This window comes from Eleutherodactylus coqui, chromosome 8, assembly GCF_035609145.1.
Source record: "Eleutherodactylus coqui strain aEleCoq1 chromosome 8, aEleCoq1.hap1, whole genome shotgun sequence".
NCBI lineage: Eukaryota > Metazoa > Chordata > Amphibia > Anura > Eleutherodactylidae > Eleutherodactylus > Eleutherodactylus coqui.
Window position 1 is genome coordinate 186,834,799 of NC_089844.1, and position 25,075 is coordinate 186,859,873.

Consider the following 25,075-nt stretch of genomic DNA (forward strand, 5'->3'; position numbering starts at 1 on the left):
TTTCATTTAAAGCACAAATATTTTATTGAAATGGGTAATCTTGCAAAGCAGACTTGTCCACGAGGTCCTGGAACCGTTTAGCTGTTGTAGGAATGGATCTGGAAAACAAAAACAATCCGATTACTTTTCCATTTCCTTCCCAGCTCTACACATCCACCGAATGGTCAGCAATCAACACACTTGATGGCTATAATGTGGAGAATAGCAAAACCCGTCATGTGTAGATTATAATACATTAATATGGCAAAAGCCACAATTCTGTCCCTTTCAGTGGTCAAATCTGAACGCCTCCCTAAAGTGTACCCGAGTTGTCACTAAGTTTTCTAGCACCTCCAGGTTCTCCTTTTGTTGCGGTTTGCACCCCGTTTCATGTCTGTAAGTTCTTATTGGCAAACCAGGCAAATTCTTGGTGGGCCGCTAGTTAAATTGTACAGTGGGCCGCTCTGCCCTTTCCTCTTAAAACGCAGCCCACCCCACCCCAGCAAACAGGCAACATGAGGAACAGAAATGTTCAGTGCAGTCCACAATATTGGCTCCGCCTCCTCTCTTTAGCACTCGCGCTTAGGGCCCATTTGCACTGCGTATTAATAGAACCCTTTGTTTTCAATGGTTAGTTTACATGTGTATATTTTTTCACACGATGCTCCATGTCCTATTTTGGTGCGTATTATGCGCTGCAATAGGCCATTGAAGTGAATACAATAAATATGTAATGAATATTGTATGTGGGCTTTCTGTGTGAGGACTGCATTTCAGTCCCAGTATGACCATGGTCTTTCTCATTTTTACCTTGTTCTGCTGTTTGCAGTTCACTTTCAGGGAGGGGTCAGGTAGCAAGACTAGTATTCTACCAATAGTTCACTGTCCTGACTTCCTTGCCTCTGGTCTAATCAGCAGGGAGGCAGTATCTCAATGCATGGCCTTCTGCTTTCCCAAGATAATTCAGGCCAAATTCCACCATTTAGTCATACTGGCCATTAAACTCACTATAATCTTTGCGCAGAAACACACACACAGGAGAGGCAAAGACTGGAAATCATTATCACAGTGTCTGCAGATTTGTCAGCCTTCAGCCAGTAACTGCAGGGGGAGCTGCCTGGAAAGTCCTTGTTACTAAGGAAGCTCTGTACCTTATGACAGAGTGTGGATCACACAGAAGTGGGAAGGGAGACCCCTAGTGGCAGCACCTCAAATATGATTTTCAGCGGTAAAGTAACAAAACATATAATGCAAGCATATTACAGAAATGTGAATGACACAAGCTAGTAGATGAGCAGAAATTGTCTGAGAAGGTTCCGCCTCAACTCACTCTAACTTCCCGATGTCGTACAAATATGAAATTTGGGATGATCATTCTTTAGGTCATAAATAGGAAATGTAAAGGGGTCACAGCTTTAATGTGAAGTGCAAAAGTAAGTGACCCCTATGTTATGTAACTTTCCAGTGTCATACAGGCCTGAAATTTGACACGACCATTGCTTAGGTCTTACATAAGAAAACTAAAGGGGTCGCAACTTGATTATTCAATGCTAAGTGCAAAAGAAAGGCCCCCCCATGTAATGTAAATAATATCACACATCTGTACCGCACAAAGGTGAAATGGGATGGAGCTTTAAGGCTAAGAAGGGGCTGCAACGTCCAGTCTGGGGTTAAATTTGAATAAAAGGGGGTGTTGCCTTTAAAGGTAAAAAGTGAGGAGAGCGGGAGGGGTGGAACATTCAGCAGCGGGACATCGGTACATGCAGCCTGAGGAGAATCTAACGCTCCTCTATGTGTATACATATTTTTTATTCCTCGGTTCCTCTGAAGTAACCACGACTCCATAAAATTTTATGTGTGAACAACCGGTAAACACCTGAACCAATTAGTCGGATACATCAGCTAGCTATATATGTTTGTACAAGAGCGCACTCACACGGATACGGATGTGTGTGTCCGGTATATTACGTGTGTATTTTTCATGCACGTAATACACAGTACTAAAAGCCCTTTGAGTTCTGTTGGGTCACTCACACACATGAAAACCCACATGTCCTATTCTGGCATGTAATGTTCACTAATATCAGCTATGAGGATTTACCAGACTGCAAATACACATGTGCATACATATGTGCTGTGCATTGTATGCTTGTGTAATATACGCAGTCCACATACACCTGTGTGAATGAGCTCTATCGATGGGCTCCCACATAATAGTGTGCAAAATGACGCCGTTGAGTGGTGTGGTTATCAATTGCGCAGGTTTTACAGGTAAAGATAGATCATGGCGCTCGGGAACAAGTAGCAGGCTTGTAAGAACCAATACAATCTATAGAGCTGCTTCATTAATACAGTGTAATACGGGAAGAGCTGCTGCAGAGAAGAGCTAGAGCGCCCCCTACTGCTATGCTGTGAGGTAAAAACGGATTTCCCTAGCAATGTCCCCTCCTCGCTGCATAGCGGAAGATGGCTTCTGAAGGACAGATGGACAGAACAGCCAAATAAAACATATGGCAAAAATGCTTCTATAAGGAAAACCTGAGACAGAAGAGACCTCCTTATGAATTCCGTACCATTGCAATCTCCGCTCGTCCAACCAGCTTGGTTAGATCCTCATACTCAGCTGCTGACATTGGAAGAAGGGATTCCACAGTCTGAAGTCGGGAAGGATGACTAAAGGAAGGAAAGCAAACCATCAACTACAGTAAATCATCACCTTCTGATCGCTTACACCGAGTGCGTCTGACGCCACGGCACAGAGAAGAGCCTGGCTCCTGCTCTACAGGGCATACTGGGCTCAGGCCAGGGGACGAGGCGAGGAGCCAGGCTACTCATAATGCCACTCTGTCAACCTGCGGCATACGGCAGACATTAACCCTTCCCACATCATGTCAGACAAATCTGATCAGTTTCTACGATGAAGTAAGCTCTAAGCTGGACCAGGGAGAATCTATTGATCTTGTATATCTGGACTTCTCTAAAGCCTTTGACACCGTGCCACATAATAGGCTAATATACAAAATGAGGCAGCTCGGACTGGGCGAAAACGTGTGTAAGTGGGTAAAAAATTGGCTCAACGATAGAAAGCAGAGGGTGGTAATAAATGGTTCGTACTCTGATTGGACCACAGTCGCTAGCGGGGTGCCACAGGGTTCAGTATTAGGCCCCACTCTGTTCAACATATTTATTAATGACCTGATAGAGGGGCTGCACAGCAAAATATCAATATTTGCAGATGACACAAAATTATACAATGTAATTAATGCAACGGAGGACAATATGTGGCTACAAACGGACCTGGATAAGCTGGGGGCTTGGGCAGAAAAATGGCAAATGAAGTTCAATGTTGAAAAATGTAAGACTATGCACATGGGCAAGAGGAACGGATGTCACGAATATTCACTTAATGGGGTACCACTAGGGAAAAGTGATATGGAAAAGGATCTGGGGGTATTAGTGGATAATAGACTAAACTGGAGTAACCAATGCCAGTCAGCCGCTGCAAAGGCAAATAAAGTCTTGGGGTGCATCAAAAGAGGAATAGGGGCGAAGGACGAGAACATTATCCTCCCACTATATAAGGCACTTGTCAGACCTCACATGGAATACTGCGTACAATTCTGGACACCGGTGCTCAGGAAAGATGTCACAGTGCTTGAGGGGGTTCAAAGAAGAGCGACTAAACTAATACATGGAATGACGGGACTGGAATACCCAGAGAGGCTATCCAAATTGGGACTATTTACTCTAGAAAAAAGAAGGTTAAGAGGCGACCAAATAACCATGTATAAGTACATGAGGGGACAACACATGGATCTCTCCCGCGATCTGTTTACACCCAGGACCACGACGGTAACAAGAGGACATCCGCTACGATTAGAGGAAAGTAGGTTTCATCACCAACACAGAAAGGGGTTCTTTACTGTAAGAGCAGTTAGACTGTGGAACTCTCTACCGGAGGAAGTGGTGGTGGCAAAATCCATAGAGGAGTTTAAAAGGGGACTTGATGTCTTTCTGGAGAAGAAGGATATTACAGGATATAAATATTAGGTTAAGTGTCAATCCTGGTATATAGGCAGGTAGGAACTATTAGGGGTTGATCCAGGGAACAGTCTGATTGCCATTAGGGAGTCGGGAAGGAATTTTTTCCCCAAAAGGGCTAATTGACTTCTGGCCTTGGGGTTTTTTGCCTTCCTCTGGATCAACACAGTAGGATAGACAGGCTGGACTAGATGGACAATGTCTTCATTCGGCCTTACATACTATGTTACTATGTTACTATGTCACACCAGGACATAAAATGCATGCCCTGGCTGGGAAGGGGCATACATTTACATCCTATGGATAGTGCATAAGCTGAGCCCGTGCTATCCGCAGCAGGAGCTGGCTGTGACCGACAGTCAGCTTTCTGTTGCAACAGCAGGGATCGGTGAGAACTCAGATCCCCGATGTTAACCACTTATGTGCTGCAAACAATGTCGATTGTAGCATGTAAAATGTTCACAGAGGGAGGGCGCTCCCTCTGTGATGTCATCGGCCCTCGGCCATCTAAGTGCTGAAAAGAAATGAATAAAGTTCTAGAATACATTATATGTACCCAATAACTGCGGCTCGCCACACAAATAGATCCCTCATCCAGCCACGTTGTTGGGAAATAACAAACATAAATAAAGAAATGTATACCTTTTTAAAAGTGGAGATGACCAAAACCCTAAAACCCCATTTAGCATTGACTTTCGAGCAGTCACTTCCTTTCGCCACTTATGTCCTATAACCTGATACACACATAAGATCGCAGTCCGTACGGTTATGCCACGCTTGCAGAACAGCAGCAGTAAGAGGCTTAGGATGCAGTTAATCGTGAACATGCACGTGTTCTGTATAGGCGAGGGGTAGGCCAATGCAGAAAAGAGGCTCTAGAGAAGGAGGAGCATGATTTAGGGCTTCTTCACATTGGTGCTTTAGGAGCACCAGATATGACACGTTGGACCCCATTCGCTATAATAGATTCAATCGTGTCCTCCAGCACGGCACGCGGCCTTATTTCATCCTGGATTTTAATGGAAATCTATGATGGAGGCTCAAAATAGAACCTCAGATGCAGATGAGAACTAGTTTTTCAGTTTTTTTTCGTGCTGGTCACGTGACCCGGATTCTTCACAGCAGAAGGCCGAATGCGCACAGCAGGTCTGGATTCGGCCTGTGGAATCTTGCACAGAATTCAGCCCTGACCGCGGCAGGTGACCCTGTGTATCTGTCGTATTCTTCACCGGCATGCGTGCTGACCGGTCTTCTTCTGTTTTCTCTGTACTGCGGATGGTCCGCACTGTCCGAAAAGCGCAGTACAGATTTTTTTCTTTAACCCCTTGAGAAAGTACAGGTTCATAAAAAATAAAGAATCTGTCTCAAAATGGCCGCTAGATACAAAATGGAGCATTATAAGACGTAAATAAGCTTGTGTGTAGTGAAACAATAATTCAAGCAGAAATAGCTTTAGAGCAGGAGATTCGTTGCAATGCGTAATGATGTGTCTCTCTGTTCTTTTTCATGAGAACCAAGTCTGGACACAGCTGTTATCAGGAAAAGTCCTCCCACACCTGCGGAGAAACTTGGACAAGGGAATTGACTGTACTACAGCGAGCTGAATAACAAAGTGAATACAAGGGAGGACAAGGGAGGACCAGGGAGGACGAGATAACACTGAAGTGAAACAGACGCTTGAGAACAAATATATTCTCACTAAACAATGCATGATTCTAATGTTATTTCTAACCCAATGAGATTAAACCTCGTGACTAATGACGTATTCATTTTCTGTATTAGAACTATAGTCAGTCAATAAACTTTGAGTGTACGCGCCTTAAGCAGAGTGGGCTGTATATACTTGCCGCGGCACATCTCTACATATCTGTGAGAGCTAATTACTATAGATCATATAGTTTTTGGCCTCTCTGATGCATCCAGGTATGAACTAATTTGGAACCCAAGGCTTGAAAGGTTAATGTGACCGGTCATGTGTAACGGTCCTTAACAACTGGCGTAGTCGGCAGGATTATTGATTGACGCTGATGATAACCATTGGACTGCGACACAGAGCTGGATTGATGATATCAGCCGTGCCAAAGGCCGAGGACTGATCAACCCCATACAGCGCGGTAAGTCACATATATACATATATATGATGTCTACCGTGGTCTGTTTTGGCACGTTTGATTGTAGTCTGTCCTGCGGTCAGTCGTTATTTCAATGTACAATTGTTAAGCTGTCATCAATAGATGTTGTTACCTCAGGTCTTGGGTACTCTTAAGTGACACCGAGGGACAGAATCTGTAATTTGACTATATGCATATATGTGTTTTCATTGTGGGTCCAGTAGGACTGGCTGTTTAAATGTACAGGGCGTTTTGGCTGTTTAACTGTACATGGCATTTTGTGGGTCCATTAGGACTGGCTGTTTAACGGTGCAGGGCGTTTTGGCTGTTTAACTGTACCGGGCATTTTGGCTGTTTAACTGTATCGAACGTAGAAGTCTGTGAACACTACGCCATCGAGGACAGGGCATTTGGCGTGGAAGTCTTTGAACACTACGTCTTGTTGTATCGTACGTAATAACATGTTGAAGTTCTTTAAGAAGACTACTGATCAGGGTCTCCTGGATTCTGTCCACTTGGTGTCATGTAGAGGAGAGGAGTATGTGAAGAAGGTTAAGAAGTTATGTGAGATAGTGGGTATGCCGTCTGGTGGCAGGCTACAACCTGGATTGTGGTCAGAAATGTAAGTGTAGAGGGTCACTGAATGATGCTGGTTTATTGAAAGACGCTGAAATGTGGCATAAGGTTTCTGTACAGTTGAAAGCTGAAGGTTATGAGGAAGTTGAATGGATTGAAGAACATGTAAAGTCTTACAAGTACCGTAAGCCTGTCAGACCGCCTCCATACGAGGGCTCTGATAAGACTGATGATGTTCCACATTGGATGTGCACAAGGTGTGGAATTCAAAACCCAGCATATGTGTTTATCTATGAGTCTAAATGCAGGGAATAGTTCATATTCACAGAGAGCGGATAGCCGTTTTACAAAGGTGGGGGCTGTCGGAGAAGGCTTGAAAAGTGTGTTAGCTGATAATGAAGGAATTGTAGTTAATAGACGATTGCTCAAGTTTGCAGAGAAAGATGTTTCAGTAAGTAACGTAAAGTTGAAGTAAGAAAGTTGCAGATTCAAGATGGCGATTATTCATATGCTTTGAGTTGAAGACAAAGAAAGGCAGTCCTTCTTTAACATCTGAGGGCACCGCCCCGGCCGTGTCGTGGACAATGTTTTTCTCCCTTTTGTCCTGCCCCTAGATGGCCGTGTTGTTATTGGGGCCAATACCAGTCGATATATCTTGATACGTGTCTAGTATGTAGTATTCCTGGACCCTCCCGTCACCATCGCCCAGTCAGGCCACGCCTTCGGTGGCCATTTCAGTGCCAGCCATAGCCCTGCGGCCATTTTAGCTTCTGTTGTAACAATACCTTCAGCTGCCGCTCAGACGTCCTCTTAGCTCCGCAGCAGAAATGAGCTGGCCTCTGAACTCCCATCTATGTATGTTTTTACCCAGCATACCAATTCTTTGAACTGCAATGACGAGTGCCTTTTCTGAATTTTGCATAGAAACATTCAAGTCCCCTCATCCCACCTGCAAATAGCCTTCTCCCGATTATCTGTTCTGCAGTCTGTGTTTAGCACCCCCATCCCAAGTAGGTCTGTGCTTAAAATTTCCCATGAATGTAGTTGTTGCTGGAAAAATCTTTTCCACTTTGCAAGGGGGAAAAATGGAGGAGAAAGGGAATCCTCTAGTCTGTGTCCCCCTATGACATGAAGCGAGTTCATGCAGAGTCTGCAGACAATTATGTGACAATTAACCACCGTGCTGTCTGTCCTGTATGTTTTAATGTCATAACATTGTGTCATTGCTGTACGTGTTGTCCATTCCTCATAAGTCAGATACTGCTGAGAAGAAAGGTCACTATAGGTGCTAGGATCGCAGACGACAGTAGGAAAGCTTACAGAACGAAGGAGAGGGTCAATATGTGATAATATATATAGATATATAAATATATAGGAGTACATAGGGTTAATGCTTGATCTATTAGAAGCTGCAGCTAGTCCGGAGCAGGTCCTCCCCCTTGTCTCCAATCTCCCCCCCCCCTTCCCTTTGGTTTTCTTCATCTAACTCTCAAGGCCAAAGATTAGAGAAGTTTGCTTGAACAGAATAGAACCCGTAATGAATCCAGTGAATCTCACTGTTTTTGCTGTTCTTTGTGTAAATGTCAGTTCTGTGATTGGTAGGACGTGTGTATAATTGCTAAATGTGTGTTCCTTTTATGGGAAATATTAGTGATGAAGTGGTTGCTGTGGAATCTGTTGTACATCTCTATTATTACAGACAGTTAAAGTTTGACTGTTTCCAGGGAGAGGTGGGAGTGATTGAATGTATTTGTTTGCAAGATGAGGACAGTTGCATCATACGCGTTATCTCCTGGTGTGAACGGTGTGCATCCTAGTGCAATGTATCCACAATTTCCTGAACTCTGTAACGGCACAAACATTGTGTGTGTGGTGAATCATAGGCATTTGAATGAGAGAGACAGACTTGACCGCATGGATGGATGACAGTTAATGACCCGTGTTCAGACGATGCAGATATTGACTGGGGATACAATTTCCCCTCCTCCCCCCTGCATATGCAGACTGTAAATTTTCAATGTGGATAGATGTTTGTAGAATATTCATGTTTCTGTTATTGGCACTGATATCTTACAGGCCTTATCTGCATCCACCAAATTCCTACCGGATAGATCGGTACGGGTTGAGACCTCAGGTGACAGTTCAGAAGAGTTTTGTAAACTAACTACTCCAACAAACACCCCTCTTTTTTCCAGTCCAGAAAAAACGCTGAAGGGTCAGCCAGGCGCCTACCACATGTAGGCGCTGTGTGCTGTCGGCGCTGTGGGATGTAAGGCACTGTGTGCTGATGAGGTGTCAGTCAGACACCTACGGCATGTCGGTGCTGTGTGCTGATAATTTGGAAGCCTGCCAACAGGCCACAATTTCACTGTTAATTTTTCTTGCAGAAATGACAAACTCCAGTCCTGCAAAATAAAGGTTGTTCTCCTGGGTCATTGTTTAGGCCAAGGAACTGGACATCTGACATAGGAACAAAAGGCTGCTGTCCCGGCCATACCTGTACCTATATGCGTTGCCAAACCCCGCACCTTTCTGGGCCTTGTTTCATACTGCCCACCATGAATGCACTCGGTTTCCCTACTTATGCAACCACTCTATGACTGTCTTTCAATTATTCTTTTCTCTCTCACCTCTGAAGCAGCTCTCTAGTCTTGGGTATTCCCAACTACTCTTTACCCTTTACTCTTTTCTGTACTGAACTTTCTAGCCATGTGACGGCAGTGTTGACACAAAAGCACGGAGGACAACCACGGCCACTTGGCTACTACTCAATGAGGGTGGATCCAGTGGCTCGAGGAGCTCCCTCATGTGTTTGTGCGGTGGCAGCAGTACAGGCAATGGTTAACAAATCTTCGGAGTTGGTATTGAACTAACCCCCCCCCCCCCATGACATCCGGAGCGTATACACGCAAGTGCAACCCAAGCACTTATTTCTGGCCCGTCAAATCCAGCTACAATGTGCTCTTGTCATTCTTCTCACTGTTGCTACTACCTTGAACTCGGTTACTCTCCCAATTAAGTACCCTAGTTCAAAGGGGGGGGGGGGGGAGAGAAGATATAGGTGATCTAGGTATTGCAGGTCAGCTATTTTTAAATTTTTAATTTTTTCGTTTTCCTTTTTACAATAAGGTTATGATCTATTTGAAATAGAATACCAGCCTGATTGTCTAGCGGTAATCGGTGCAAGGGGTTCAGAAGTGCCAATTCAGCTGGCAGAAACTGAACCGCTTGAGGTAATGTTTTAAGGGTCACGATACCTCACGCGCTTCCTTATGCTGGAAGGTCCTGAAAGCATATTGAGAATTGCGTGATGGGACCCTTGGGAGGTTGTATCAAACTTCACCTGTCCGGTAAGGCTCGTATACACCCCGGGTCTGAAAGTCACCCGACCTTATGTCGGATGGCAGCAGACCAAGCGACACCTCTCCCCGTCCTCACTCTTACGTACGCAGAGGAACAAGCTCTTAGCCCCCTTGGTCCGTCAGTACCCCCTGGCACATGTCCAGGAAGATGCAATTGCAGACACTGTCTCTTCTTTATGTTAACTTAAAGCCCTTAAGAAATGTGTCTTCCCAGCCAATACCCCTTTTGTTCCCCGTTAAAGAGAAAGAGTTTAAAGGGCCAGCCAGACTGTCAGCATTTGTTTGCATTTATTTTCAGAGGAAAGCAGTACTGTTGGACAGTGCTGCCATAAGGGGCACAGAATAGCCCAAAACCAGTTCACCAGATGCATGAGGCTGATATTAGACGCCTGGCCAATTCCCGAGGGCACCACCCTCTTGTAAAATGTTGACGATTTACTTTTTCTTTTATGTACTCCTGACCCAAATAGTTACCTCAATGCATCACTAAGCCTTTTGTGTTTCCTCCATCAAGAATAGAAAAGCTGTAAGTTTACAAATGGAAGCCATCATGTTGCAAGAACAGGTGGCCATAATAAATGTTAACTGAAAGCCCTTGTTAATAATGCAAATTCTGAGTTGTTTTGTAGATGGTACCAGGGTAATGGACGACTCCACGCTGGATATGCAGTGGTCACGCAACAAGATGTCCTAAAAGCAGAATGTCTCCGCATGTCCCAGGACAGGAAGCGGAATTCCAGGCCCTCACTGAGGCGTGTAGAGTGGTAGAAGGTAAGACGGCAAACATTTACACTGACTCCCGGTATGCATTTGGCATAGCTCATGATTACGGCCTAACATGGAAGGCCAGACAGCTTGTTACCTCAGCAGGACAGCCAATTAAGAATGGTGCAGCGGTGCAAAGTCTCATGGAAGCCCTACTGCTACCTGACAAAGTGGAAAGCTCACACCAATTCCTACACCGGAGAAGCAAGAGGCAACGCCATCACAAACCTGAAGCCGTGGAAGAAAAGAAGAATTTGACAATATCTTTGGACTTTGACTACTTTGATATGAACTTGGACTTTGATACAAACTTGGACTTTGATATGCTAAAGACTTTACAGTTACAAGCCAGCAATGAAGAAAAAGACAAATGGACTAAATAGGGGAGCAGCAGAAATGGGACGGTGAATGGCGAACAGTCAACAGAACTTGCCCACCACGGTCCCTGTGCCCCATGATGGCCCAGCGAATGCACGGAAAGACACACCTACCGGGGGTTTAGATGTCCGCCTTGAGGTCGTGTCCTCTGGCCTGCTCCGTCGCCTCCGGTGCCGTCCGACATGGCGTGCCCACAAAGGTCTTTCTGACTTTATTCCTGGTGATGTCGCCTCCTGTGGCTAGAAACGCGCTGACGCCAAAGTCTGCGATCTGCACTGAGCCATCTTCACCAAGGGGGATGTTTCCAGCCTTAACATCCCTGTAGATCTGTCCGTTCTTATGCAGATACTCCAGGCCTTCTAGCACCTCCTTCAGCATGGTGGCGATGCTTGCCTCATCCAGCACCCCGTTCAAAGCAGCAATGATTTCGGCGTTTGAACAAGGACGGGTGGCTCCTGGGTTTTCTGTAGCTGCTGCATCATTTGTCCAATTTTGCATGATCTTTGCCGTAAGCAACAGGGCAGAAGTAAATTTGCCACATAACGCTTGCCTAGACCACTCTACCCATTTCAGAGATTGCAAATTGGCTACACTCAGCTCCCACTTGTTGGGAAGCATGAATATGTGCTTGTTGTTGATTTCTTTTCAGGTTGGAGACCTACTCTGTTACCAAAGTAAATAAGCAGGTAACCGTACAGAAGCTCATGAATGAGATAATCCGCAGATATGGGGTACCGTAAGTAATTGAGTCTAACAAAGGTACAAATATCACAGGTGAAATAATGCAACACATCATGTCTGCTTTGGGTATATTCCAGGCTTTTCACACACCCTACCGTCCACGGAGTAGTGGGAAAGTAGATCCATGGGCAATGAAGGAAACGGGTAAATCTTGAATTGAGTGTCTTCCATTAGTTTTTCTTTTTCTCTGGAGGATACATGCCACAGTAGCCAAGTTTGGGAAATGATTCTCTTGTTAATTTTGTCATAGGTCTCTCCAAGGAATTGCCAATAACGCATTCTGTGGTCTCTGTTTCTCTCTCAGGTCCTACAGACGAGCGTCACAATCTGAAACCAGGTGGCAGGTTTGATCCATATGTGTATATATATATAGATGCAATCAGAGTGCCAAGGGGGGGGTGCCAGATGAGTTTAAAGCCAGGGATCAAGTTAAGGCCGGATTTGAGTCCCTGTTTGGAATAGTAACCATCAATAAGAATGTTTGTATATATATTACAACCAGCAGGGGTTCGTGAGCTATACAAGAGATGCACTTTAGGGGCTTGCTGATCAGTTGGGCCCCACAGCCACCATGGCTTTCCGGAACCGAGTGGCTCTGGATATGATGCTAGCCGAGAAAGGTGGTGTTTGTAAAATGATTGTTGAAAACTTGCTGTACATATATTCCAGATAATACAGGCCCCACAGGTAAAGTGACTATCGCAATAAAGAAATTGGCCACATTGTCAGAAGAGCTGAAGCGTAATTCTGGGATAACTAACCCCTGGGATGAGTGGTTTGTATGGACCGGACAATGGAAACAATTCTTGGTGCAGATAGGTATAGGGATTCTGGTTACTCTTATCATACTCTTGCTACTTTCTGTCTGTATTGTGCCCTGCATAAGACGCTCCTGTGCTAAGCTTACAGACCAGATGGTGCCTGTTTCTCCCGTATATGTTGATGCGGAAACCCCAGGCAATGGCTATATGCCTATAATACAACAGAACGATTTGTCCCCTTATGGATCTGTCTCAGCAGAAGCAGGGGTGACCACTCTAGTCTCCCAGCCATTAGACTAGAGTAGCATGTGTGTTGTAGATCCCTTCTGTGTCTACTAGGTCTTCGTGTTTAGTTAGTTAGGATTAGTTGTCGGGGAAGGGATTAGCCCTTGGACAGCTGACCAACAATGATAGGTAGGGCATAGATCATAAACTAGAGATAGGGAAAGCAAACCTTACCCCGCCCAGTAGAAGTTATAAGGTATTGTTTATTTTGAGACAGTTTCTAGGGGGATTTGAGAAAGTACAGGTTCATAAAAAATAAAGAATCTGTCTCAAAATGGCCGCTAGATACAAAATGGAGCATTATAAGACGTAAATAAGCTTGTGTGTAGTGAAACAATAATTCAAGCAGAAATAGCTTTAGAGCAGGAGATTCGTTGCAATGCGTAATGATGTGTCTCTCTGTTCTTTTTCATGAGAACCAAGTCTGGACACAGCTGTTATCAGGAAAAGTCCTCCCACACCTGCGGAGAAACTTGGACAAGGGAATTGACTGTACTACAGCGAGCTGAATAACAAAGTGAATACAAGGGAGGACAAGGGAGGACCAGGGAGGACGAGATAACACTGAAGTGAAACAGACGCTTGAGAACAAATATATTCTCACTAAACAATGCATGATTCTAATGTTATTTCTAACCCAATGAGATTAAACCTCGTGACTAATGACGTATTCATTTTCTGTATTAGAACTATAGTCAGTCAATAAACTTTGAGTGTACGCGCCTTAAGCAGAGTGGGCTGTATATACTTGCCGCGGCACATCTCTACATATCTGTGAGAGCTAATTACTATAGATCATATAGTTTTTGGCCTCTCTGATGCATCCAGGTATGAACTAATTTGGAACCCAAGGCTTGAAAGGTTAATGTGACCGGTCATGTGTAACGGTCCTTAACACCCTCAGTAACCACCCCATAGTGTTCTTACGTCCTGCTTTGCTGGGCTTTAATCCTCAGAGCCGTAAAATCACGCTTCTTTTGGGATTAAAGCCCTGCAGGCTGTGGACGTGACCTGAGGTAACCGACAACCTGGAACTGTCATGGGGGACCGCGGGGATCCCCATACTAAAGGTAGCCGGTAGGCAGGAGATCTGACCAGGGACCACGGACTGCCTGTGATCGCCATTATCCATTATATAACAGCGATCATGGAAAAGTGAAAAACAAAAGTAAAAAATTTTGTTTCAGCTCCCCTCATGGATCTGATCCATGAGCACAGCTGAAAATACTCATCTCCATCCTCCGCAATGTCCCGCAGCGATCTGGACCAGCAGCCGGTCAGAGAGCCCGGCAAATTCAAAATCTCTGTACAGGGCTATCAAAGATTGGTGACATCCGTTTCACCTGCCCATGTATTGTTAGTCCCCTACTTGCGAACAGGTTCCGTTCCAGGAACCTGTTCGCAAGTCCGTTTGTTCGCAAGTCGAACAAATGGTTGTATGGAGCGGGATCGCGGGTGGATCCCGCTCCATACAACGTCGGGTGCCGGCTGTTCCTACAGCGGGCACCCGGCGGCAGCAGTTCCGACGAACCGCGCCGCTTGTCGGAACTGTTAACACTTTAAATACCACTGTCAGAGCGGTATTTAAAGTGTTAACAGTGCTGACGAGCAGCGCGGCTCGTCGGAACTGCTGCCGCCGGGCGCCCGCTGTAAGAAACAGCCGGCACCCAACGTTCAGGGGGCCCGTATCGCGTCACATGATGAGATCGCGGGACGCTGTGCGGTTGCTAGGCATCCGGGGACCTCCTGAAAGGCCCCAGGGCTGCCTATACAGAGTGCCCATCAAGCGCACGGCTTGATAGGCGCTCTGCATAGACAGCCCTAGGGCCTTTCAGGAGGTCCCCAGCTGCCTAGCAACCGCGATCTGACCGGACAGGCTTCTATCAGGCTTGATAGAAGCTTGTCCGGTCCCTGCACAGTATGATGTAATGCCATAGCATTACATCATACTGTGCAGGACAGATAGTTCGTATCTTGCGAAATTCATAAGTCGAATGTTCGCAAGTAGGGGACTATCTGTACATAACCTTACACCCCTTAATGTATTCACTGACTCCCATGAGCCTTTGCAGTCTTGGCTTGGTGCAGGAAAACAAGTCTTCCTCAAAATGTTGGTAATCAATGTTACATTTGTACGTCTCCTAAATGGTTAAAAAAAACAACTAAAGTTTATCAAATGGGCGTGTCTCTGACCACGGAACATACAGGGGGATACATTGTGGGGTGTAAAGCCTCTTTTTTATGTGCACTATAGAAAGAAACCTGCCTTTAACCCCTTAAGGACATGGCCTATTGAGAAGGTACAGGTCCATAAAATGGAAGAATCTGTCTCAAAATGGCCACTAGATACAAAATGGAGCATTATAAGATGTAAATAAGCTTGTGTGCAGTGAAACAATAATTAAAGCAGAAATAACTTTAGAGCATGACATTCGGTGCAATGTCTAATGATTTTTTTTTTTTTTTTCTATTCATCCGAGAACATTTGCCTGGTACAGTCGCTATCAGAAGAGACTCCCCCGCGTCCTGAGCTTTGGGAAAAGAGCAAATCGTGCTGATAAGACGCTGCGATCATCCAAACTCACAAGGGAGGAATAATCATTTGAAGGACATTTCACATAGATATTCTCACTACGCTGATTGTTGAACAATACACGATTCTTAATGTTTTTCTAACCCAATGAGATTAACCCCATGACTAATGACGTATTCCTTTCCTGTATTAGAACTATACTCAGTCAATAAACGCTCAGAGTACGTACGCCTTAAGCAGAGTGAGCTGTATATCTGCCGTGGCTCAACTCTACGTATCTGAGGAGAACTAGAAACCGACTCTTTGTGTGGTTCTTGGCCTCCGTGGTGCACCGGATACGAATTGATTTGGAACCCAAGGCTTGAAAGGTTAATGTGACCTAGCAGTCCTTAACACTATTATGGGATTAAGGACGCAATGATTTTGGCATTTTTTCATCTCCATTTTTCAAAAGCCATAACTTTTTTATTTTTCCGTCGATGCGACCATATAAGCGCCTTTTTTTTGTGTGGCGAACTGTAGTTTTTATTGCTGCCATTTTTGGGTACATTGACTATATTGTAAAACTTTTATTATTTTTTATGATCGCAGAGAGAGAAAACGCATCAATTCTGTCAGATTTTTTTTTACAGCGTTAATCATGCAGCATAAATGACACACTACATTTTTTTCTGCGGGTCGGTACGGTCACAACGATACCAAAATTCTTTTTTTTTTAGGTTTTTCCACATTTTTGCAATAAAAACCTTTTTTCCAAAATATTTTTTTTTTCTAAATAGCTGCATTCAAAGTCCTAAAACTTTTTTATTCTACAATAGACGGAGCTCTGTGAGGGCTTATTTTTTGCGCGACGAGCTGTAGTTTTCATTGGTACCATTTTGGGGAATATACGGCTTTTTTGATCACTTTTATTGTGTTTTTTGGGAGACAAAATGAAAAAAAATTTGCATTTGGCCTCAGTTTTTTAGAGTTTTTTTTTAACGCTGTTTACCATACACAATAAAAGTGTGCTCAACTCATTGTGCGCGTTCTTACGGATATGACAATACCAAATACGTGGGATTTTAATGTTTTTAAAAAATTATTATACTAATATGGGAAAAAGCACAAAAAAACTTGTTTTAAGACTTTTTTCATTTCTGCATTTTCTTTTTTTGTTTACATTTTTTTTAACACTGTAGTCCATGTAGGAGACGTTACAGCGATCATAGGCATGGGCAATGCAGGACGCCCTGTTGCCATGGCAACCCGTTGGTCTCCCTGCAATTGTAATGCGAGAGTCTGATGATGTCACAGAAGGAGCGCGCTCCCTCTGTGAACCCTTTACATGCCGCGATCTACATAGATAGCAACAGGGAAGTAATTAACAGCGGGGGTCACTGTTACGATGCACCCCCCGCTGTTGCAGGGGAAGCCTGGTTATCGGTCACAGCTGGCTCCCGCTGCTGGATAGCGCGAGATCTCTTGCTGTCCTGTTGTGCCAAGTACCTTCCTGCCAGGACGTTCAGTTACGCCCTGTGGCCAGAAGGGGTTAAAATATTCGTAAAAATATGAAATTTTATTTTTTCTCCTCTGAATTGCATTAGCTCCTGAAAATATTCTAAATACTCCTGACCCCCCTCAGAATGATAGATACCCCCACAAATGACTCCATTCTACAAACTACACCCCTTAATATATTCGCTGACACCTATGAGCTTGTGCAATTTTGGCTTGGTGCAGGAAAACAAAGTGTTCCTCAAAATGTTGGTAATCAATGTAAATTTGTACGTCTCCTAAATGGTTAAAAAAAACTATTTTATCAAATGTGCGTCCAGAATACAGTAAACAGATGGAGATATATATCTAATCAACAATGTATACAGGATGTTTGACATATTTGAAGTATTACAGTTGAAAATTAAAAAAAAAAAAATTCTTTCAAAATTTTTTTGGCGCTTTTAATAAACATTCACAACTTCTATCGGTCTATTTTTACCACCTAAATGAAGTACAACATGTGACGAAAAAACAATGTCAGAATCGCTGGGATGTGCAAAAGCTTTATGGAGTTATTCTATGTTAAAGTGACACATGGCAGATTTCCAAAATTTGGCCTGGTCACTAAGGGGTTAAACTCCTGCTTTTTCAGCGAAATCAGCGACTCGTCCGCAATGTCAATTACTGATGTGCCGCGGATCGATGGCTTCCATTGACTTCAATGGAAACCGTCCGCGTGGGAACTGCAGGAAAATGGAGCATGCTGTGATTTTTCATCCGAGAGCAGAAACCGCAATTGTGTGCATGATGAATCATTGTTCCACAGCATGCTATGGGGGGTTATTGCTGCGGCACCCAGAGGGGGATGCCACAACAAAAGGCTGATGTCATTGATACTGGAACAGGAGTGCTTCTATAAAACGACTGGTGTGACCGGGCTGCTACCAGTGAGTATGCTCTCTGGTGTGCCCCGGCTGCTACCAGTGACTGCGCTCTCTGGTGTGCCTCGGCTGCTACCAGTGACTGCGCTCTCTGGTGTGCCCCGGCTGCTACCAGTGACTGCGCTCTCTGGTGTGCCCCGGCTGCTACCAGTGACTGCGCTCTCTGGTGTGCCCCGGTTGCTACCAGTGACTGCGCTCTCTGGTGCGACCCGGCTGCTACCAGTGACTGCGCTCTCTGGTGCGACCCGGCTGCTACCAGTGACTGCGCTCTCTGGTGTGCCCCGGCTGCTACCAGTGACTGCGCTCTCTGGTGTGCCCCGGCTGCTACCAGTGACTGCGCTCTCTGGTGTGACCCGGCTGCTACCAGCGACTGCGCTCTCTGAGGTGACCCGGCTGCTACCAGTGACTGCGCTCTCAGGTGTGACCCGGCTGCTACCAGTGACTGCGCTCTCTGGTGTGACCCGGCTGCTACCAGTGACTGCGCTCTCTGGTGTGACCCGGCTGCTACCAGTGACTGCGCTCTCTGGTGTGACCCGGCTGCTACCAGTGACTGCGCTCTCTGGTGTGACCCGGCTGCTACCAGTAACTGCGCTCTCTGGTGTGACCCGGCTGCTACCAGTGACTGCGCTCTCTGGTGTGACCCGGCTGCTACCAGTGACTGCGGTCACGGAGGGTCCTGTGAAGGTTTATCTGCCACATACTCACACTTCAGATACTGAGATCAGTTCCGTTTTGATGTATCCGACTCGGTCCGGTTGGTCAAGATCCATCGGCTCATCAGCTGCAAAACAAAATATCCGAATTATAAAGGAGCGGAAGGCTTTCTCTTCACATCTCAGTAACCAACACTTTTTCCCAAGTTTGTCTCCTGAAATATTTAATTCATCCAACCTGTATTTGTGCCGATTTTGTCTTTTTAAAAATGAATTAAAAACCTTTTTTTTTGCTATTTTTCTCAGTAAGAAGTGCGCTAGCTGTGATTGGCTGATCAAGCTGTCACTCAGTCAATCAGAGCAATATCTTGCTGAAAGCGGAGGATTTCGATCCCCCGTGACTAGCAAGATGCTTTGCTGGCTTGACAAGCCTGCATGCAGCTCTGGAGAGCGCCCCCCGGGACACCGACGGCACCTGCTTGGTGAGTATATAGATTTTTTTTTCTCTATCAGGCAGTGTAGCTAGGGCGTCTAGCGCTGCCAAACACGCGGTACCAAGTTGTGCCACGTTTTCGGAATTGCTGAAACCGCTGCCCATTCATTTCAATGGGCGATGCAGGGCCGAAAACCCTTGTGTGAAAAGCCTCATTGAAATGAATGGGAGCGCTGCACTGAAAAAGCAGCGCCTAACGCTGTACAAAAATGTGGTTTGGTGGTATTTTGGAATGTCTAGGACGAATTAATTGGATTTACATTGATTCCTATGAAAATAATTGCCTCTAGTTTCATTGGCTTCACGTTTAGCCGATTGCTTTCGGACAGTTTACTAACTAAACTAGAGGTTTTACTGTACATGAAAATGCTCAAAATAAGTGAAATCAGGGCTCATGATTGAAGTGATGACATGAAGAAATAGAGGAAGACTTACCGTCTTTAGGCCTGGAGTAATACTTCCCGAATGCCATGTCTTTTGGGGTGTCTGGATATAAAAACTTTAGTGGGTTCTCTGGAATATTTTCGGCTGCCATTACTTTATAGTTGCGGATAATGTCTGGAAAACTCACAGCAGAAAGCTCTTTCTTTGTATACGGCTCCACAGAATGAAAAACGGGCTCTGAAACTAAACAGTGTAAGGCGTTAGAATACATTTACCCCAGCCTGTATACGGGGGGTCCCACTCGCTGAAGGCTGGAGGTCTAGAGGATTGTTCTAGACTTCCAGTGAGTGTGAACCCCGGTATACACACACCGTCCACAAACTATCGGATTATTAGCTTTATTTCTGGTTTGTGGTATAATTTGAGTAAGGTGCCTATTTGCATACATTTTCCCAGGGTGCACTGCACCTCCTGCCTTGTCTCTGGATAAAACGATGGTGGAAGTCACCATCAGTCAGCCAAGTCCAGAAGCTATGAAGTTGACCATGAGGCGTCTGAGCAGGCGCCACTTTATTTGGGAGATGAAATCTTAATTGCGCAATTCTCCCAGTTACTTCAACAAGAATTTCGAAAACATGCACCAAATTCAGGGCGGGCAGTCGTATATAAGCTACTGAAAACTGGATGCTACACTATATAGAGTTAACGGTCACTTAAGGCTCTAGTCCCATCTGCGCTAGGGATTCCATTACGAGAGCAGAAACACAGAATCCTCTGGATGAATGTGCAGCGGGCGAGGAGCGGGCCCACGGCCGAGGAGATGGTGGGGATAGAGATGTCACTTGTCACAGTGGCTCTACCATCTCGTCCCCAGTAAGGGATGGACGAGACCCGTCCAGGCCACTGCTTAGGGGGAGGCCTCAGAAATACAATGAACCGAGCTGCGGTTCAAGAGTCACAGTTCAATGTCACATGACGCCCCCGTTCCTTCCTCTGCGGTGAAGCTGGATGACAGAATGATAGTCCACACACACACACAGAGTATGGTTAAAAACTAAGCCGGGAATGGTCAGAAATGTTGCTTTACTTGAAACGCCAACACTAAACAGTCCAACAGTACAGAGGCCCGAGCGAAACAACGTGCAGGCAAAGTTGGTGGCGAGACAGGGAGGCAAAACTCAGGGTGAATCTCGAGCCCACAGTCCCAGTTATCTGTTTAGCTCCGCTCTTGTAAAATACACTCCTCACTCAACCCATCAACACTCACACTTCCAGGCGACTCTCAGCGCTACTTGGCTTTCCTCTGCTTAGTGAAAATAACTTCTGGGGGTAGTAGTCCCAGGGCCCCTCTCGGGAAATCGCTCTGCCTCCATCATTATGTCTGTGGTGGTCCAAAAGCATCGGCACCTCTCTCTCTCGCAAACTACCTCTCCTGACAACACTCCATCAGACTGACTTGCACTCTACCTTGCAAACACATATATGAAGCATGGTCACATGACTCACAACATAAAATGATACATTTCCAGACACAGACAACACATTTGCAGATGTTAACCCTCTCATTCCTGCAAACATTAGTACATTTAGCTGGTTCACCCCACATTAACTCATTAGTGACGGCGCTATCGTACAACTACGTCCTGCTGTTGCAGGACGTGTATGGAGGGAGGTAGCGCCACTATCTCCCTCCATACAGCGCGGGCGTCAGCTGTTTATTACAGCTCACACCCGCGGGCAATAGCAGCGCTCGGCCGTTCGCGGCTATTAACCCTTTAAATGCCGCTGTCAATTCTGACAGCGGTATTTAAATCCCCCGAACGCTGTTTGGGGGTCCCGCACGGCCCTCCCGCGGTGAGATCGGGGGAGCCGTGCAGGTGTCATTGCAGCCGGGGGCCTAATGAATGGCCCCAGGGCTGCCTTAGCAGACTGCCTATCAAGCCACCCACACAGGGTGGCTTGATAGACTGCCTGTAAAAAAGCAGTATGACGTAAAAGTTATAAAAGTTTAAATCACCCCCCTTTTGCCATATCAATTATTAAAAAATTTAAATCATAAAATAAAAATATGTATTTCGTATCGCCGCGTCCGTAAAAGTCCGATCAATCAAAGTAGTGCATTGTTTTTCCTGCACGGTGAACATCGTCCGAAAAAAAAATAAAGAACGCCAGAAATACACTTTTTTAGTTACGTGTCGTCCAGAAAAAATGCAATAAAAAGCGATCAAAAAGTTGTATGTATTCCAAATTGATACTATCGGAAACTTCAGGACATCCTGCAAAAATTGAGCCCTTGCACAACTACGTTGACAAAAAAATAAAAAAGTTATTGCGCGCACAAAATGACCGCAGACAATAATTGAAAAAAATAAAATATCTTTAAAAAAAATACAAGTACTACAGCAAAAAAAAAAAACTATATAAGTTTGGTATCGTAGTAATCATACTGACCCATAGAATAAAAATGTCAGGTCGTTTTTGTTGCAGTTTGTGCGCCGTAGAAACAGGACGCACCGAAAGATGGTGGAATGTCGTTTTTTTAAAGAATTTTTTTAAAGTTTTTCAGTAAATTATATGGTACAATAAATAGTGCCATTGAAAAATACAACTCGTCCCGCAAAAAACAAGCCCCCATACAGCGACGTCGATGGATAAATAAAGGAGCTACGATTTTTTAAAAGGGTGTAGGAAAAAACAAAAATGGAAAAAAGAAAAAAAGCTCTGTCACTAAGGGGTTAAAGACTCTATACCAGATAAAGTACAAGACAATACAATCCACATATAGCATTCATTCTGGAGGGGCCCAGTGACTTTGGGCCACTACAAATGGATCCGTCTCAACAGAACCAAACTCTGCCAAACGGATCCTGTTGATTTAAACGGGATCTGTTTGGTTACTGCATTACTACTGGACCAAATAGTCCAGCATGCACAACTTTTTCATTAGGCATTTCATGCAGATTCTGCGCTGAAGACTCCGGATGGGTCCTCTGACACAGATGTGAACAGAGCCAAAGCAGTGCTGATGATCTTTAATCTCAGCTCGAACAGGCTCACTTCTGGCTGGAAGACTTGGGAACTTTAATATCTGGATACTCCCGAAGTCGTTTACAGACTTAGCAGCGGTTCATGAATTGATACCTGAGCTTACTCAGTGTATCAACAGTGATTGCATACATTGGTCCCTCACTGTTCCTCATACGGATGGAGATTCACCATCACCACGTCCTCCGGCAGAGAGTTCCATAGTCTCACTGCTCTTACAGTAAAGAACCCCCCCCCCCCCCTTCCAGTTCAGTGTAGAAACCTTCTTTCCTTTAGAGGGTGCCCACTTGTTAATGTCACAGTCCTGGATATAATAGATGATGGGAGAGATCTCTGTACTGACCCCTGATATATCTATATATAGTTATTAGAGCGCCCCCTGTTACACTCCTGGGTATAAATAGATGTTGGAGAGATCTCTGTACCGACCCCTGATATACCTATACATAGTTATTACAGTGCCCACTTGTTACAGTCCTGGGTATAAATAGACTATAAGGCGCTTTGGTTTATCTGGTTGACGAGCAATTGGTAAAATATGATACAATAAATATATTGATAATCTTTATTTGTATAGCGCCAACATATTCCGCAGCGCTTACAAGACAGGAGGATTAAAAACAACCCAGTTACATGTAGTGTAGTACTTGATGGAAACAGTAGGGGTGAGGGTCCTGCTCCAACGATCTTACATACTACAAATAGTGGGGTGATACAGAAGGTAAAGGGGCGGAAATGTGCACAGTATGGCAAGGTGGAGAGTGAGGGATGCTATACACATAGACAATCGTCAGGTCATGTAGTGGCTGAATCGGTATGACTGCAGGGGGCGGTTGATTACAGCTAGCAGGGATTGCAGTCTGTAGGTCAGGGAGCATGTTATCAGGCGGAGTACAGAGGGGTTTGGTTTAGTAGATATGGTATGCCTCCCTGAAGAGGTGTGTTTTTAGGGCACGCCTGAAGTTGTTTGTATGTCAGGGATTGCCCGGATAGTTTAGGGTAGTGCGTTCCAGAGGACTTAGAGAAGTCTTACAGGCGGGAATGAGAGGTTCGAATTAAAGGGGCACTTAATCTGATTTCTTTAGCTGAATGGAGGGTGCGGACTGGGTGGTGGATTGAAATGAGGGACGCAATGTAGGGTAGCGCCGTGCTGTGGAGAGCTTTATGGATGAGGGTAGTGAGTGTGAATTGAATTCTAAATTTCACGGGCAGCCAGGGCAGTGGCTGGCACAGGGCAGAGGCGTCCGAGTAGCGTCTGGACAAAAAGATAAGCCTGGCTGCCGCATTCAGGATGGATTGGAGGGGGGAGAGTCTGGGGCAGGGGAGGCCGATCAGCAACAAGTTGCAATAATCGAGCCGGGAGTGGATGAGGGCAACAATAAGCGTTTTTTCGCTCACATTTTCTCGGTGTAGGTCTGACAGCAGAGTGTCTGCTCCTGTTCAGCACACAGTCTGGACAAATCACCGGGGATCCACCTCTAGAGCTCATAGGGTATATGAATCCCATAGAAGAGAGCAGAGACATTGTCTTACCATTCTGGGATGCCTCGACCCAGGTGAAGGTGATGGCTTCTTCTTTGCTGCTTTCACTAAACCGCAATAGAAATGTTCCTGGTTGCTTCTCTCGCAGCAGGGCGCGCTCTCTGTCCTTACTGATGAACCCAACAATACATCTAATAACAGAAGATACATCATGCCATTACTTACTGCTTAACGAGAATACTGGATTCATAGGACTATTAACACACAGAACATAGTAAGGCTGGAAAAAGACTTGTAAGGTAAACAAACCTTGTTAATGCAATTAACCACACACTGAAAACTATTTTTTCTAAGCTTTTTTAAAGGGGTTGTCTAGCTGTAAACTACTGATAACTTATGATGAGGAGAGGGGGTCTGTAGCCTGGGAGCCCCACCAATCAGCTGTTCTCTGGGCCAATGTACTGGTTCACTAAGCATTATTGAAATGTGAGAAGCTGGATGGTCATATCGAGGAATTGTCCCCCAAGACCAGTGGATGTTTGACGGCACACAAGGTGACCAGGCTCAGGATGCCCCCTACAGACCACCAGTAGAGAGGAGTGTCTGACCAAAGTGTTAGGAGGTGTTGGGACCAGTGGATGTGTGAGGGCACACAAGGTGACCGGACTAAGGACGCCCCCTACAGACCACCAGTAGAGAGGAGCATCTGACCAGAGTGTTAGGAGGTGTTGGGACCAGTGGATTGTGAGGGCACACAAGGTGACTCGGCTCAGGACGCCCCCTACAGACCACCAATAGAGAAAAGCGTCTGACCAGACTGTTGCTAGGTGTTGAGACCAGTGGATGCATGACGGCACACAAGGTGACCGGGCTCAGGATGCCCCCTTCAGACCACCAGTAGAGCTGAGCGTCTAACCAGAGTGTTAGGAGGTGTTGGGACCAGTGGATGTGTGAAGGCACACAAGGTGACTGGTCTCAGGATACCTCCTACAGACCACCAGTAGAGGGGAGCGTCTAACCAGACTGTTAGGAGATGTTGGGACCAGTGGATGGGGGCACAAAAGGT

At 45.3% G+C, this 25,075-nt stretch overlaps 1 protein-coding gene across 3 annotated transcripts in view; it reads right to left on the bottom strand.

Moving 5' to 3' along the window:
• LOC136577272 (signal transducer and activator of transcription 1-alpha/beta-like) overlaps positions 1–25,075 on the bottom strand; it is a 145,065-nt gene continuing 119,990 nt past the window's right edge. For 2 of the 3 annotated variants that reach the window (XM_066577117.1, XM_066577119.1), the window contains 5 exons: positions 24,061–24,200; positions 19,534–19,725; positions 18,658–18,733; positions 2,553–2,652; positions 1–98 (listed from right to left, as the gene is read on the bottom strand). In XM_066577117.1, the coding sequence (XP_066433214.1) occupies positions 78–98; positions 2,553–2,652; positions 18,658–18,733; positions 19,534–19,725; positions 24,061–24,200 (529 nt within the window). In that variant the 3' untranslated portion in view covers positions 1–77. Of the gene's footprint in view, positions 99–2,552; positions 2,653–18,653; positions 18,734–19,533; positions 19,726–24,060; positions 24,201–25,075 lie in introns of those variants that run through there. The other variant, XM_066577118.1, reaches the window with a different exon arrangement.